General features: G+C 37.2%; 1 protein-coding gene across 1 annotated transcript in view; it reads left to right on the forward strand.

Annotated features, from left to right (window-relative positions):
* The first annotated feature begins 12 nt into the window (after window positions 1–12).
* The window catches only part of LOC130671732 (odorant receptor 22a-like), a 37,709-nt gene continuing 24,817 nt past the window's right edge, over window positions 13–12,904 (forward strand). The window contains exons 1-2 of the mRNA XM_057475795.1: window positions 13–241; window positions 332–451. Of these exons, the coding sequence (XP_057331778.1) occupies window positions 98–241; window positions 332–451 (264 nt within the window). The 5' untranslated portion in view covers window positions 13–97. The remainder of the gene's footprint in view (window positions 242–331; window positions 452–12,904) is intronic.

Raw genomic sequence — 12,904 nt, forward strand, 5'->3', positions numbered from 1 at the left:
AAAATTTACAGGAATAGTTAATTTAATAATTACACTGTAGTAAATGTAACAACAAACGGGTTTGTCATCAAACGATAAACGTTGAATCGTCTTTGCTATGAAGTTTTTTAACCATCCAGACTGGCGGATAGGGAAACTGATGCTTTGTTCATTTGGTGGATGGCCTTATCAGTCGCAACACTCCCGCCGAATACTGAATTTCATATCAATTTTTACTGTCCAAAGTATTTTTGTACCGGAGGTTGAGTAAAAATTAATACTATTGTTGTTTTTTTGTCAACTAATCCGTAGATGGGGAAGTTGAATAAATTTTTAAATTTATTGTACGCAGATATTTAGACTGACCAGGATCTGGAACAGCATGGAAATGATTGTTGAGTGCGTACCCATGATTTCGCTGCATATTGTCGCTAACATTAAAATGTTCAATTGTATAATTAATTTAAATAAGGTGAGTTTAGTTATATTCAGTTGATTTGAGAGTATTAGAGAACAAACTTAAGGTGGGAACGAGGAAATAACCAATCTGGGATCGGGGTAAATTTTTGAGCGTTAACAACTCTGCTAATTTATTCTAATCTATTCAGATAAGGATGACACTGTGGGTATTTTTATAAAGAGTGGCCTCTAACTTTTTTCCTGTTGGGAATAACTCATCATGATATTAACGTTTTTTGTTCATTATGATATCTTTTAGTAGGAAAAGCCCTTCAAAGTCCTTAGAAAAATTTATTTTTCGAGTTCGAGTCCATATGAGGGTTGGTGGACATGGGTGGAGATGGGTGGAGATGGTCGTAGATGATTTTCCATCGAGTAGCCTCTAACTTTTTTCCTGTTGGGAATACCTCATCATAATATTAACGTTTTTTGTTCATTATGATGTCTTTTAGTAAAAAAAGCCCTTCAAAGTCCTTAGAAAAATTTATTTTTTGAGTTCGAGCCCATATGAGGGTTAGTGGACATGGGTGGAGATGGGTGGAGATGGTCGTAGATGATTTTCCATCGAGTAGCCTCTAACTTTTTTCCTGTTGGGAATAACTCATCATAATATTAACGTTTTTTGTTCATTATGATGTCTTTTAGTAAGAAAAGCCCTTCAAAGTCCTTAGAAAAATTTATTTTTTGAGTTCGAGCCCATATGAGGGTTGGTGGACATGGGTGGAGATGGGTGGAGATGGTCGTAGATGATTTTCCATCGAGTAGCCTCTAACTTTTTTCCTGTTGGGAATAACTCATCATAATATTAACGTTTTTTGTTCATTATGATGTCTTTTAGTAAAAAAAGCCCTTCAAAGTCCTTAGAAAAATTTATTTTTTGAGTTCGAGCCCATATGAGGGTTGGTGGACATGGGTGGAGATGGGTGGAGATGGTCGTAGATGATTTTCCATCGAGTAGCCTCTAACTTTTTTCCTGTTGGGAATAACTCATCATAATATTAACGTTTTTTGTTCATTATGATGTCTTTTAGTAAGAAAAGCCCTTCAAAGTCCTTAGAAAAATTTATTTTTTGAGTTCGAGCCCATATGAGGGTTGGTGGACATGGGTGGAGATGGGTGGAGATGGTCGTAGATGATTTTCCGTCGAGTAGCCTCTAACTTTTTTCGTGTTGGGAATAACTCATCATAATATTAACGTTTTTTGTTCATTATGATGTCTTTTAGTAAGAAAAGCCCTTCAAAGTCCTTAGAAAAATTTATTTTTTGAGTTCGAGCCCATATGAGGGTTGGTGGACATGGGTGGAGATGGGTGGAGATGGTCGTAGATGATTTTCCGTCGAGTAGCCTCTAACTTTTTTCGTGTTGGGAATAACTCATCATAATATTAACGTTTTTTGTTCATTATGATGTCTTTTAGTAAGAAAAGCCCTTCAAAGTCCTTAGAAAAATTTATTTTTTGAGTTCGAGCCCATATGAGGGTTGGTGGACATGGGTGGAGATGGGTGGAGATGGTCGTAGATGATTTTCCGTCGAGTAGCCTCTAACTTTTTTCGTGTTGGGAATAACTCATCATAATATTAACGTTTTTTGTTCATTATGATGTCTTTTAGTAAGAAAAGCCCTTCAAAGTCCTTAGAAAAATTTATTTTTTGAGTTCGAGCCCATATGAGGGTTGGTGGACATGGGTGGAGATGGGTGGAGATGGTCGTAGATGATTTTCCATCGAGTAGCCTCTAACTTTTTTCCTGTTGGGAATAACTCATCATAATATTAACGTTTTTTGTTCATTATGATGTCTTTTAGTAAGAAAAGCCCTTCAAAGTCCTTAGAAAAATTTATTTTTTGAGTTCGAGCCCATATGAGGGTTGGTGGACATGGGTGGAGATGGGTGGAGATGGTCGTAGATGATTTTCCATCGAGTAGCCTCTAACTTTTTTCGTGTTGGGAATAACTCATCATAATATTAACGTTTTTTGTTCATTATGATGTCTTTTAGTAAGAAAAGCCCTTCAAAGTCCTTAGAAAAATTTATTTTTTGAGTTCGAGCCCATATGAGGGTTGGTGGACATGGGTGGAGATGGGTGGAGATGGTCGTAGATGATTTTCCGTCGAGTAGCCTCTAACTTTTTTCGTGTTGGGAATAACTCATCATAATATTAACGTTTTTTGTTCATTATGATGTCTTTTAGTAAGAAAAGCCCTTCAAAGTCCTTAGAAAAATTTATTTTTTGAGTTCGAGCCCATATGAGGGTTGGTGGACATGGGTGGAGATGGGTGGAGATGGTCGTAGATGATTTTCCATCGAGTAGCCTCTAACTTTTTTCCTGTTGGGAATAACTCATCATAATATTAACGTTTTTTGTTCATTATGATGTCTTTTAGTAAGAAAAGCCCTTCAAAGTCCTTAGAAAAATTTATTTTTTGAGTTCGAGCCCATATGAGGGTTGGTGGACATGGGTGGAGATGGGTGGAGATGGTCGTAGATGATTTTCCGTCGAGTAGCCTCTAACTTTTTTCGTGTTGGGAATAACTCATCATAATATTAACGTTTTTTGTTCATTATGATGTCTTTTAGTAAGAAAAGCCCTTCAAAGTCCTTAGAAAAATTTATTTTTTGAGTTCGAGCCCATATGAGGGTTGGTGGACATGGGTGGAGATGGGTGGAGATGGTCGTAGATGATTTTCCGTCGAGTAGCCTCTAACTTTTTTCGTGTTGGGAATAACTCATCATAATATTAACGTTTTTTGTTCATTATGATGTCTTTTAGTAAAAAAAGCCCTTCAAAGTCCTTAGAAAAATTTATTTTTTGAGTTCGAGCCCATATGAGGGTTGGTGGACATGGGTGGAGATGGGTGGAGATGGTCGTAGATGATTTTCCATCGAGTAGCCTCTAACTTTTTTCCTGTTGGGAATAACTCATCATAATATTAACGTTTTTTGTTTATTATGATGTCTTTTAGTAAAAAAAGCCCTTCAAAGTCCTTAGAAAAATTTATTTTTTGAGTTCGAGCCCATATGAGGGTTGGTGGACATGGGTGGAGATGGGTGGAGATGGTCGTAGATGATTTTCCATCGAGTAGCCTCTAACTTTTTTCCTGTTGGGAATAACTCATCATAATATTAACGTTTTTTGTTCATTATGATGTCTTTTAGTAAGAAAAGCCCTTCAAAGTCCTTAGAAAAATTTATTTTTTGAGTTCGAGCCCATATGAGGGTTGGTGGACATGGGTGGAGATGGGTGGAGATGGTCGTAGATGATTTTCCGTCGAGTAGCCTCTAACTTTTTTCGTGTTGGGAATAACTCATCATAATATTAACGTTTTTTGTTCATTATGATGTCTTTTAGTAAGAAAAGCCCTTCAAAGTCCTTAGAAAAATTTATTTTTTGAGTTCGAGCCCATATGAGGGTTGGTGGACATGGGTGGAGATGGGTGGAGATGGTCGTAGATGATTTTCCGTCGAGTAGCCTCTAACTTTTTTCGTGTTGGGAATAACTCATCATAATATTAACGTTTTTTGTTCATTATGATGTCTTTTAGTAAGAAAAGCCCTTCAAAGTCCTTAGAAAAATTTATTTTTTGAGTTCGAGCCCATATGAGGGTTGGTGGACATGGGTGGAGATGGGTGGAGATGGTCGTAGATGATTTTCCGTCGAGTAGCCTCTAACTTTTTTCGTGTTGGGAATAACTCATCATAATATTAACGTTTTTTGTTCATTATGATGTCTTTTAGTAAGAAAAGCCCTTCAAAGTCCTTAGAAAAATTTATTTTTTGAGTTCGAGCCCATATGAGGGTTGGTGGACATGGGTGGAGATGGGTGGAGATGGTCGTAGATGATTTTCCATCGAGTAGCCTCTAACTTTTTTCCTGTTGGGAATAACTCATCATAATATTAACGTTTTTTGTTCATTATGATGTCTTTTAGTAAGAAAAGCCCTTCAAAGTCCTTAGAAAAATTTATTTTTTGAGTTCGAGCCCATATGAGGGTTGGTGGACATGGGTGGAGATGGGTGGAGATGGTCGTAGATGATTTTCCATCGAGTAGCCTCTAACTTTTTTCGTGTTGGGAATAACTCATCATAATATTAACGTTTTTTGTTCATTATGATGTCTTTTAGTAAGAAAAGCCCTTCAAAGTCCTTAGAAAAATTTATTTTTTGAGTTCGAGCCCATATGAGGGTTGGTGGACATGGGTGGAGATGGGTGGAGATGGTCGTAGATGATTTTCCGTCGAGTAGCCTCTAACTTTTTTCGTGTTGGGAATAACTCATCATAATATTAACGTTTTTTGTTCATTATGATGTCTTTTAGTAAGAAAAGCCCTTCAAAGTCCTTAGAAAAATTTATTTTTTGAGTTCGAGCCCATATGAGGGTTGGTGGACATGGGTGGAGATGGGTGGAGATGGTCGTAGATGATTTTCCATCGAGTAGCCTCTAACTTTTTTCCTGTTGGGAATAACTCATCATAATATTAACGTTTTTTGTTCATTATGATGTCTTTTAGTAAGAAAAGCCCTTCAAAGTCCTTAGAAAAATTTATTTTTTGAGTTCGAGCCCATATGAGGGTTGGTGGACATGGGTGGAGATGGGTGGAGATGGTCGTAGATGATTTTCCGTCGAGTAGCCTCTAACTTTTTTCGTGTTGGGAATAACTCATCATAATATTAACGTTTTTTGTTCATTATGATGTCTTTTAGTAAGAAAAGCCCTTCAAAGTCCTTAGAAAAATTTATTTTTTGAGTTCGAGCCCATATGAGGGTTGGTGGACATGGGTGGAGATGGGTGGAGATGGTCGTAGATGATTTTCCGTCGAGTAGCCTCTAACTTTTTTCGTGTTGGGAATAACTCATCATAATATTAACGTTTTTTGTTCATTATGATGTCTTTTAGTAAAAAAAGCCCTTCAAAGTCCTTAGAAAAATTTATTTTTTGAGTTCGAGCCCATATGAGGGTTGGTGGACATGGGTGGAGATGGGTGGAGATGGTCGTAGATGATTTTCCATCGAGTAGCCTCTAACTTTTTTCCTGTTGGGAATAACTCATCATAATATTAACGTTTTTTGTTCATTATGATGTCTTTTAGTAAGAAAAGCCCTTCAAAGTCCTTAGAAAAATTTATTTTTTGAGTTCGAGCCCATATGAGGGTTGGTGGACATGGGTGGAGATGGGTGGAGATGGTCGTAGATGATTTTCCGTCGAGTAGCCTCTAACTTTTTTCGTGTTGGGAATAACTCATCATAATATTAACGTTTTTTGTTCATTATGATGTCTTTTAGTAAGAAAAGCCCTTCAAAGTCCTTAGAAAAATTTATTTTTTGAGTTCGAGCCCATATGAGGGTTGGTGGACATGGGTGGAGATGGGTGGAGATGGTCGTAGATGATTTTCCGTCGAGTAGCCTCTAACTTTTTTCGTGTTGGGAATAACTCATCATAATATTAACGTTTTTTGTTCATTATGATGTCTTTTAGTAAGAAAAGCCCTTCAAAGTCCTTAGAAAAATTTATTTTTTGAGTTCGAGCCCATATGAGGGTTGGTGGACATAGGTGGAGATGGGTGGAGATGGTCGTAGATGATTTTCCATCGAGTAGCCTCTAACTTTTTTTCTGTTGGGAATAACTCATCATAATATGAACGTTTTTTGTTCATTATGATGTCTTTTAGTAAGAAAAGCCCTTCAAAGTCCTTAGAAAAATTTATTTTTTGAGTTCGAGCCCATATGAGAGTTGGTGGACATGGGTGGAGATGGGTGGAGATGGTCGTAGATGATTTTCCGTCGAGTAGCCTCTAACTTTTTTCGTGTTGGGAATAACTCATCATAATATTAACGTTTTTTGTTCATTATGATGTCTTTTAGTAAGAAAAGCCCTTCAAAGTCCTTAGAAAAATTTATTTTTTGAGTTCGAGCCCATATGAGGGTTGGTGGACATAGGTGGAGATGGGTGGAGATGGTCGTAGATGATTTTCCATCGAGTAGCCTCTAACTTTTTTCCTGTTGGGAATAACTCATCATAATATTAACGTTTTTTGTTCATTATGATGTCTTTTAGTAAGAAAAGCCCTTCAAAGTCCTTAGAAAAATTTATTTTTTGAGTTCGAGCCCATATGAGGGTTGGTGGACATGGGTGGAGATGGGTGGAGATGGTCGTAGATGATTTTCCATCGAGTAGCCTCTAACTTTTTTCCTGTTGGGAATAACTCATCATAATATTAACGTTTTTTGTTCATTATGATGTCTTTTAGTAAGAAAAGCCCTTCAAAGTCCTTAGAAAAATTTATTTTTTGAGTTCGAGCCCATATGAGGGTTGGTGGACATGGGTGGAGATGGGTGGAGATGGTCGTAGATGATTTTCCATCGAGTAGCCTCTAACTTTTTTCCTGTTGGGAATAACTCATCATAATATTAACGTTTTTTGTTCATTATGATGTCTTTTAGTAAGAAAAGCCCTTCAAAGTCCTTAGAAAAATTTATTTTTTGAGTTCGAGCCCATATGAGGGTTGGTGGACATGGGTGGAGATGGGTGGAGATGGTCGTAGATGATTTTCCATCGAGTAGCCTCTAACTTTTTTCCTGTTGGGAATAACTCATCATAATATTAACGTTTTTTGTTCATTATGATGTCTTTTAGTAAAAAAAGCCCTTCAAAGTCCTTAGAAAAATTTATTTTTTGAGTTCGAGCCCATATGAGGGTTGGTGGACATGGGTGGAGATGGGTGGAGATGGTCGTAGATGATTTTCCATCGAGTAGCCTCTAACTTTTTTCCTGTTGGGAATAACTCATCATAATATTAACGTTTTTTGTTCATTATGATGTCTTTTAGTAAGAAAAGCCCTTCAAAGTCCTTAGAAAAATTTATTTTTTGAGTTCGAGCCCATATGAGGGTTGGTGGACATAGGTGGAGATGGGTGGAGATGTTCGTAGATGATTTTCCATCGAGTAGCCTCTAACTTTTTTCCTGTTGGGAATAACTCATCATAATATTAACGTTTTTTGTTCATTATGATGTCTTTTAGTAAGAAAAGCCCTTCAAAGTCCTTAGAAAAATTTATTTTTTGAGTTCGAGCCCATATGAGGGTTGGTGGACATGGGTGGAGATGGGTGGAGATGGTCGTAGATGATTTTCCATCGAGTAGCCTCTAACTTTTTTCCTGTTGGGAATAACTCATCATAATATTAACGTTTTTTGTTCATTATGATGTCTTTTAGTAAGAAAAGCCCTTCAAAGTCCTTAGAAAAATTTATTTTTTGAGTTCGAGCCCATATGAGGGTTGGTGGACATAGGTGGAGATGGGTGGAGATGGTCGTAGATGATTTTCCATCGAGTAGCCTCTAACTTTTTTCCTGTTGGGAATAACTCATCATAATATTAACGTTTTTTGTTCATTATGATGTCTTTTAGTAAGAAAAGCCCTTCAAAGTCCTTAGAAAAATTTATTTTTTGAGTTCGAGCCCATATGAGGGTTGGTGGACATGGGTGGAGATGGGTGGAGATGGTCGTAGATGATTTTCCATCGAGTAGCCTCTAACTTTTTTCCTGTTGGGAATAACTCATCATAATATTAACGTTTTTTGTTCATTATGATGTCTTTTAGTAAGAAAAGCCCTTCAAAGTCCTTAGAAAAATTTATTTTTTGAGTTCGAGCCCATATGAGGGTTGGTGGACATGGGTGGAGATGGGTGGAGATGGTCGTAGATGATTTTCCATCGAGTAGCCTCTAACTTTTTTCCTGTTGGGAATAACTCATCATAATATTAACGTTTTTTGTTCATTATGATGTCTTTTAGTAAGAAAAGCCCTTCAAAGTCCTTAGAAAAATTTATTTTTTGAGTTCGAGCCCATATGAGGGTTGGTGGACATGGGTGGAGATGGGTGGAGATGGTCGTAGATGATTTTCCATCGAGTAGCCTCTAACTTTTTTCCTGTTGGGAATAACTCATCATAATATTAACGTTTTTTGTTCATTATGATGTCTTTTAGTAAGAAAAGCCCTTCAAAGTCCTTAGAAAAATTTATTTTTTTAATTCGAGCCCATATGAGGGTTGGTGGACATAGGTGGAGATGGGTGGAGATGGTCGTAGATGATTTTCCATCGAGTAGCCTCTAACTTTTTTCCTGTTGGGAATAACTCATCATAATATTAACGTTTTTTGTTCATTATGATGTCTTTTAGTAAGAAAAGCCCTTCAAAGTCCTTAGAAAAATTTATTTTTTGAGTTCGAGCCCATATGAGGGTTGGTGGACATAGGTGGAGATGGGTGGAGATGGTCGTAGATGATTTTCCATCGAGTAGCCTCTAACTTTTTTCCTGTTGGGAATAACTCATCATAATATTAACGTTTTTTGTTCATTATGATGTCTTTAAGTAAGAAAAGCCCTTCAAAGTCCTTAGAAAAATTTATTTTTTGAGTTCGAGCCCATATGAGGGTTGGTGGACATGGGTGGAGATGGGTGGAGATGGTCGTAGATGATTTTCCATCGAGTAGCCTCTAACTTTTTTCCTGTTGGGAATAACTCATCATAATATTAACGTTTTTTGTTCATTATGATGTCTTTTAGTAAGAAAAGCCCTTCAAAGTCCTTAGAAAAATTTATTTTTTGAGTTCGAGCCCATATGAGGGTTGGTGGACATAGGTGGAGATGGGTGGAGATGGTCGTAGATGATTTTCCATCGAGTAGCCTCTAACTTTTTTCCTGTTGGGAATAACTCATCATAATATTAACGTTTTTTGTTCATTATGATGTCTTTTAGTAAGAAAAGCCCTTCAAAGTCCTTAGAAAAATTTATTTTTTGAGTTCGAGCCCATATGAGGGTTGGTGGACATGGGTGGAGATGGGTGGAGATGGTCGTAGATGATTTTCCATCGAGTAGCCTCTAACTTTTTTCCTGTTGGGAATAACTCATCATAATATTAACGTTTTTTGTTCATTATGATGTCTTTAAGTAAGAAAAGCCCTTCAAAGTCCTTAGAAAAATTTATTTTTTGAGTTCGAGCCCATATAAGGGTTGGTGGACATGGGTGGAGATGGGTGAAGATGGTCGTAGATGATTTTCCATCGAGTAGCCTCTAACTTTTTTCCTGTTGGGAATAACTCGGCATAATATCAACGTTTTTTGTTCATTATAATATCTTTTAGTAAGAAAAGCCCTTCAAAGTCCTTAGAAAAATTTATTTTCCGAGTTCGAGTCCATATGAGGGTTGGTGGACATGGGTGGAGATGGGTGAAGATGGTCGTAGATGATTTTCCATCGAGTAGCCTCTAACTTTTTTCCTGTTGGGAATAACTCATCATAATATCAACGTTTTTTGTTCATTATGATGTCTTTTAGTAAGAAAAGCCCTTCAAAGTCCTTAGAATATTTATTTTTCGAGTTCGAGTCCATATGAGGGTTGGTGGACATGGGTGGAGATGGGTGGAGATGGTCGTAGATGATTTTCCATCGAGTAGCCTCTAACTTTTTTCCTGTTGGGAATAACTCATAATAATATTAACGTTTTTTGTTCATTATGATGTCTTTTAGTAAGAAAAGCCCTTCAAAGTCCTTAGAAAAATTTATTTTTTGAGTTCGAGCCCATATGAGGGTTGGTGGACATGGGTGGAGATGGGTGGAGATGGTCGTAGATGATTTTCCATCGAGTAGCCTCTAACTTTTTTCCTGTTGGGAATAACTCATCATAATATTAACGTTTTTTGTTCATTATGATGTCTTTTAGTAAGAAAAGCCCTTCAAAGTCCTTAGAAAAATTTATTTTTTGAGTTCGAGCCCATATGAGGGTTGGTGGACATGGGTGGAGATGGGTGGAGATGGTCGTAGATGATTTTCCATCGAGTAGCCTCTAACTTTTTTCCTGTTGGGAATAACTCATCATAATATTAACGTTTTTTGTTCATTATGATGTCTTTTAGTAAGAAAAGCCCTTCAAAGTCCTTAGAAAAATTTATTTTTTGAGTTCGAGCCCATATGAGGGTGGGTGGACATGGGTGGACATGGGTGGAGATGGGTGGAGATGGATGGAGATGGTCGTAGATGATTTTCCATCGAGTAGCCTCTAACTTTTTTCCTGTTGGGAATAACTCATCATAATATTAACGTTTTTTGTTCATTATGATGTCTTTTAGTAAGAAAAGCCCTTCAAAGTCCTTAGAAAAATTTATTTTTTGAGTTCGAGCCCATATGAGGGTTGGTGGACATGGGTGGAGATGGGTGGAGATGGTCGTAGATGATTTTCCATCGAGTAGCCTCTAACTTTTTTCCTGTTGGGAATAACTCATCATAATATTAACGTTTTTTGTTCATTATGATGTCTTTTAGTAAGAAAAGCCCTTCAAAGTCCTTAGAAAAATTTATTTTTTGAGTTCGAGCCCATATGAGGGTGGGTGGAAATGGGTGGACATGGGTGGAGATGGGTGGAGATGGATGGAGATGGTCGTAGATGATTTTCCATCGAGTAGCCTCTAACTTTTTTCCTGTTGGGAATAACTCATCATAATATCAACGTTTTTTGTTCATTATGATGTCTTTTAGTAAGAAAAGCCCTTCAAAGTCCTTAGAATATTTATTTTTCGAGTTCGAGTCCATATGAGGGTTGGTGGACATGGGTGGAGATGGGTGGAGATGGTCGTAGATGATTTTCCATCGAGTAGCCTCTAACTTTTTTCCTGTTGGGAATAACTCATAATAATATTAACGTTTTTTGTTCATTATGATGTCTTTTAGTAAGAAAAGCCCTTCAAAGTCCTTAGAAAAATTTATTTTTTGAGTTCGAGCCCATATGAGGGTTGGTGGACATGGGTGGAGATGGGTGGAGATGGTCGTAGATGATTTTCCATCGAGTAGCCTCTAACTTTTTTCCTGTTGGGAATAACTCATCATAATATTAACGTTTTTTGTTCATTATGATGTCTTTTAGTAAGAAAAGCCCTTCAAAGTCCTTAGAAAAATTTATTTTTTGAGTTCGAGCCCATATGAGGGTTGGTGGACATGGGTGGAGATGGGTGGAGATGGTCGTAGATGATTTTCCATCGAGTAGCCTCTAACTTTTTTCCTGTTGGGAATAACTCATCATAATATTAACGTTTTTTGTTCATTATGATGTCTTTTAGTAAGAAAAGCCCTTCAAAGTCCTTAGAAAAATTTATTTTTTGAGTTCGAGCCCATATGAGGGTGGGTGGACATGGGTGGACATGGGTGGAGATGGGTGGAGATGGATGGAGATGGTCGTAGATGATTTTCCATCGAGTAGCCTCTAACTTTTTTCCTGTTGGGAATAACTCATCATAATATTAACGTTTTTTGTTCATTACGATGTCTTTTAGTAAGAAAAGCCCTTTAAAGTCCTTAGAAAAATTTATTTTTTGAGTTCGAGCCCATATGAGGGTTGGTGGACATGGGTGGAGATGGGTGGAGATGGTCGTAGATGATATTCCATCGAGTAGCCTCTAACTTTTTTCCTGTTGGGAATAACTCATCATAATATTAACGTTTTTTGTTCATTATGATGTCTTTTAGTAAGAAAAGCCCTTCAAAGTCCTTAGAAAAATTTATTTTCCGAGTTCGAGTCCATATGAGGGTTGGTGGACATGGGTGGAGATGGGTGGAGATGGTCGTAGATGATTTTCCATCGAGTAGCCTCTAACTTTTTTCCTGTTGGGAATAACTCATCATAATATTAACGTTTTTTGTTCATTACGATGTCTTTTAGTAAGAAAAGCCCTTTAAAGTCCTTAGAAAAATTTATTTTTTGAGTTCGAGCCCATATGAGGGTTGGTGGACATGGGTGGAGATGGGTGGAGATGGTCGTAGATGATTTTCCATCGAGTAGCCTCTAACTTTTTTCCTGTTGGGAATAACTCATCATAATATTAACGTTTTTTGTTCATTACGATGTCTTTTAGTAAGAAAAGCCCTTTAAAGTCCTTAGAAAAATTTATTTTTTAAGTTCGAGCCCATATGAGGGTTGGTGGACATGGGTGGAGATGGGTGGAGATGGTCGTAGATGATATTCCATCGAGTAGCCTCTAACTTTTTTCCTGTTGGGAATAACTCATCATAATATTAACGTTTTTTGTTCATTATGATGTCTTTTAGTAAGAAAAGCCCTTCAAAGTCCTTAGAAAAATTTATTTTTTGAGTTCGAGCCCATATGAGGGTTGGTGGACATGGGTGGAGATGGGTGGAGATGGTCGTAGATGATTTTCCATCGAGTAGCCTCTAACTTTTTTCCTGTTGGGAATAACTCATCATAATATTAACGTTTTTTGTTCATTACGATGTCTTTTAGTAAGAAAAGCCCTTTAAAGTCCTTAGAAAAATTTATTTTTTGAGTTCGAGCCCATATGAGGGTTGGTGGACATGGGTGGAGATGGATGGAGATGGTCGTAGATGATTTTCCATTGAGTAGCCTCTAACTTTTTTCCTGTTGGGAATAACTCATCATAATATTAACGTTTTTTGTTCATTATGA

This window comes from Microplitis mediator, chromosome 7 (genome assembly GCF_029852145.1).
Source record: "Microplitis mediator isolate UGA2020A chromosome 7, iyMicMedi2.1, whole genome shotgun sequence".
NCBI classification, from domain to species: domain Eukaryota; kingdom Metazoa; phylum Arthropoda; class Insecta; order Hymenoptera; family Braconidae; genus Microplitis; species Microplitis mediator.